Below are 4391 nucleotides of genomic sequence, written 5' to 3'. Positions count from 1 at the left end.
TAATACTGATAATGCTAACCCAAATTGAATTACTTACAATGGAAACTCAACAAATGTTGGTCCAAAATGTGACTTCCCTATATAAACTATAGTCAAGTTTACCCCCTCCCCATGGGGAAACGTGAGACCCAAGGGTCAAGAAATTCACAATTTTGGTGAAGCACCTAAAGACCCTTCCATATATGAAGAGTATTTGATTCTACCATATCTGGGTCTTGAGAAGAAGATTTTTGAAATTTAAGTCAATTTGACCCTTTTTGGCCCTGCCCCTTGCGCCTGGGAGCTTGGGACTAAACCGGCCACTGTTTTTGTTGACCTTTGTCCAAGGAAGGTCCCTGCAAAATTTCATTGAAATTGGTTCAGGGGTTTAAGAGAAGAAGATTTTTGAAATTTTAGTCAATTTGACCCTTTTTGACCCCGCCCCTCAGGCCCCTGGGGGCTTGGGACTAAACCGGCCACTATTTTTGTTGACCCTTTGTCCATGGAAGGTCCCTGCAAAATTTCATTGAAATTGGTTCAGGGGTTTTGGAGAAGAGGTCGAAAATGAAAATTGTTTACGGACGCACGACGGACGAGGACTTTGTCTCAGGTGACCTAAAAAGTTGAGTCCGGAAGGACGGACGACAGACACCACAGCATGGCATAAGCCCACTTGCCCTACGGGCAGGTAAGCTAATAAATGAAGTATGCAAATGTAAAATTTCAACCAGTTTAGGAGATATGGCATTGCAAAGTAAAACATGAACCCGCATTTTGATAAAGAAACGTGTGAATATCGTCTGATATGCGCCATTTGGTTGAAAATAGGCCATTTTGAAGGAAATCACTAATCACAATTCAATTTTTGAAAGCCTCTGCATGCAACAAACATAACCAGAACTGTAAGATAAAGGCTAAGGTAAAAGCATTGTAAAGCAATATAGTTTCCCACCAGTAATGATTTCTTTATTGACTGAGCTGTACACTTATTTAAGTATATAGGTCACTCAAAATGGGATGAAATCCCTTAATCCCTATGGTAGAAGAAGGATTATAAAGGTTTTCCCTCTATTTCCCCTATTGGGCCCAGCCCGCCCCTCTGCCGCGATGAGGGCCTCACCCACCATTTATACAAAATTGAGTCCCCTTCGCCCAAGGATGCTCCAGACTAATTAATAAGGATAAAATCCCTTAATCCCTACGGTAGGAGAAGGATTTTGAAGGTTTTACTTCTATTCCCCTATTTGGCCCCAAGGGGGGGCCACACCCACCATTTATAAAAAAAATGATTTCCCTTCCAAATATGATGCTACTGTTCAAATTTGGTCAAAANTTCTATATTCACCTTCTGAGACATGTACTGAGAACACACACAGTTCTTATGTACCACACGACCATCTACTGACTCACACTGGTGATGTTCAACTTCATCTCGTTGTAAGGATTTAAGTATAAATCTCTCCACTCTGTGAAATATACCAAGGTTTCCTGTTTCTGCCCCAACAAAGAGCGGGGTTAGTCCAACCTCATCAGTGTCGTCTATCAAGTGTGGATAAGTTTCACACAATATTACTACCTCCTTTTCATTCTCACACCAACACGCATGATATAGAGCATTGTGAGGAGATAATGGTAGATTGTCTCCCATCTTTTCCAAATCAACTATACACTCCTCTAGTTTAGCTCTTATATTCACACTTCCTCCCCTACTTCCACAATTCCAAGTGTTCCAGTCAGATTTTACACCTTTAGACAGGATATATGTAGCACATTCTTCTGATCCAGTATAACAAGACACATTTAACACAGCAAGTTTTATCTCATCATTCAAACCACTGGCAATATTTTTAAGAACATTCACACTTTTTTGCTTCACTGCACAAAACGGTGTGTTCTCTTCACAACCTACCTCCTCAGACAGAAGATATTTAGAACATACTCCTAGACCAGAGCAACATGCTATGTTCAACAAGTCAAGTTTTATCTCATCATTCAAGTATACAACAACTTTTTTAAGTACATCCACATACTCTCCATCAACATAACAACGTCTCTTGATCAATGACCACAATGGGGTGTTCATGTCCGGTTTCACACCCTCAGTAAGAAGATGTAATGCAAATTTTTCTGCACCAGAAGAACATGCTTTATTCAACACATCAAATTTATCAACATTTTCCTCACTCAGCCATCTGACAAATCCCTTCAGAAATTCATCAGCAGTCCATACATCTAGAGAGTCAATAAAAGCACCGTATTTGTCTTCACATTCCAACTCTCGGTGTAATCTTTCATACATATATGTGTTTTGCTCTGGTGATATGACAATTCTGTCTGACAACCTTTTTGAAGTTGTTATATATCTCAGAGAATTTCTTGGACAATACTTTATGTAGCCTATTGGACTTTTTGTACCATACAAAAGTGCTACTGTGGCATGTATAGAGTCATGATAAAATCGGTACACATCATCCCCTGACCAATGTTTTTCTTTCACTACCATGGAACCTAATAAAGCTTCTAAACTTTGCTGTACAAAACCTATTCTTTTCTCATACGACCACCTACTTTTGTCATCCTTAACATCCAATAAATCAACTTTAAAGGATTGCTCCAGTAATATTTCACTGACTTTTTCTCCATTAGGATCTAGATCCTTTACCTTAATTTCACCTTCACTGAGGAAGAGAAACAAAAGGGCAGTACATTCTGTCAATTTTGATAATGCTTCTTTCAAAAAAAGGAAAGGGAACTTAAAAAATTCTACTCTCTTCTCCTGCAAATCAGGGATATCTCTGAATAACCGACAACATTGTGGGAATCCTATTCCTGGGGCACATTTAACAATCTCTTCTTTCTCTTTTTCTGACCATGAAAACCCATCGGTTTTAGGTTTGTACAACTCTAAAAGTTCTTCTTTTTCCTCTTTAACTTTGTAATTGTTAGAGCTAAGATCAATGATGTTGGAATCAGTGAATATTTTTTCCAAAGAACTTTTTTTCAAAGAATTAAAAACCTCATTACGAATTGTAATAAGAAGGAAATTTGCCTCGGTATGTTTATCCCCACGAAGCGTTGGAAGAACGGATTTTATCCTATTGGACCATTCTTCAAAATCTTTTTCACACACAACTTTCTTTCCAAAAATATTGTCAATGAAAGTAATCAATTGGGATTTCATTGTCAGGAAATCTAAGTGTTCAATGTTGGCGAGTTCTACAGGCTGTCTGCCCTGTTGCTCCTTGCAGAGCAAATGAATCAGCTGAACTGCGGTAGCTGTTTTCCCATCTCCAGTGTTCCCCTTGATGATAACTACACGGTTCTTTTGGAGCTTTTCTTTAGCATCCTGAAAACTTTTTGTCATCATGAATTTATTATTCTTCACTTCCTCTTCAATCATGGCTTTGGTTCTTCCTATAATGAAACAGAAATTATAAAAGATTGCTTCAACTGACAATTCTTTCTCTTACCCTCATGTATCCATTCTTTTCTGGATGCAAGATATCCTTGCCTTACCATAGGGTTGAGATGGTTATATATTCCCCAGTCATAATCTTTTCTTGAATTATGTCACTTCACCTGGTATAATTCTCACACTTGTAAGCTTAAAAGAGATCTAAAATAAAGCTACAGGCAAAATATCAGTATTCATAACTTCAAGTCATTCAAAAGAACCATTTTTTTTTTTTTTAACATTTGACCACTGTGACCTTGAAATACAACAAAGTCATTACATTGAACAAACTGTATAGCCCTTCATCTCCGAATGCAACTTGCCAAGTATCACCACTCTAGACCTTTTGTTTATTAAAATTAGGTCATTTAAAGGTTAATACATAGTTGACCAATTGTGACCTTGAAAGTAGGTCAAGGTCATTACAAGAGGCCCAGAGGGCCTGTATCGCTCACCTGGATATCTAAGCAATCATGGCAAAATATTCTTCAAAGAAGATCCGAGGGGCAGGGCTAGACCCCGAGGCCAATCCTTGTCGCATATCTGTATTTGATTTTTCTTGCCCAGCAATTGTATGTAATGTGATTATGGGGTGGGGATCTCAACTGTTTCCAAGTTGTGACTCAGAAACTTAGGTCCCTAAGGTTGTGGCCAGACCCCCGGGTCAATTCTAATATCATGACTGAATTCGTCTCTTTATGCCCAGCATTTGTATATATAGTTTTGGGGTGGGGAGCTCAACTGTTCCAAAATTATAACCCGGGGTAACCTTTCTAAGGGTGGGACAGATGCCAAGGCCATCCTGGACGCATATGTGCATTTGTCTCTTTATACTCAGCAATTGTATATATGGTTATAGGGTGGGGATCTCAACTGTTTACAAGTTGTGACTCAGAAACTAGGTCACTAGGGGTGTGGACAGACCCAAGGGTCAATGCTTATATCATAATTGTGTTTT

The 4391-nt window shown here is 38.8% G+C and overlaps 1 protein-coding gene across 1 annotated transcript in view; it reads right to left on the bottom strand.

The window, feature by feature from the left end:
* Positions 1-1288: 1288 nt before the first annotated feature.
* The window catches only part of LOC110448732, a 55589-nt gene continuing 52486 nt past the window's right edge, over positions 1289-4391 (bottom strand). Inside the window, exon 10 of the mRNA XM_021495125.1 lies at positions 1289-3393. Within this exon, the coding sequence (XP_021350800.1) occupies positions 1289-3393 (2105 nt within the window). The remainder of the gene's footprint in view (positions 3394-4391) is intronic.

This window comes from Mizuhopecten yessoensis, unplaced genomic scaffold (genome assembly GCF_002113885.1).
Source record: "Mizuhopecten yessoensis strain PY_sf001 unplaced genomic scaffold, ASM211388v2 scaffold4227, whole genome shotgun sequence".
NCBI lineage: Eukaryota > Metazoa > Mollusca > Bivalvia > Pectinida > Pectinidae > Mizuhopecten > Mizuhopecten yessoensis.
This window is presented reverse-complemented; position numbering and strand designations above follow the sequence as displayed.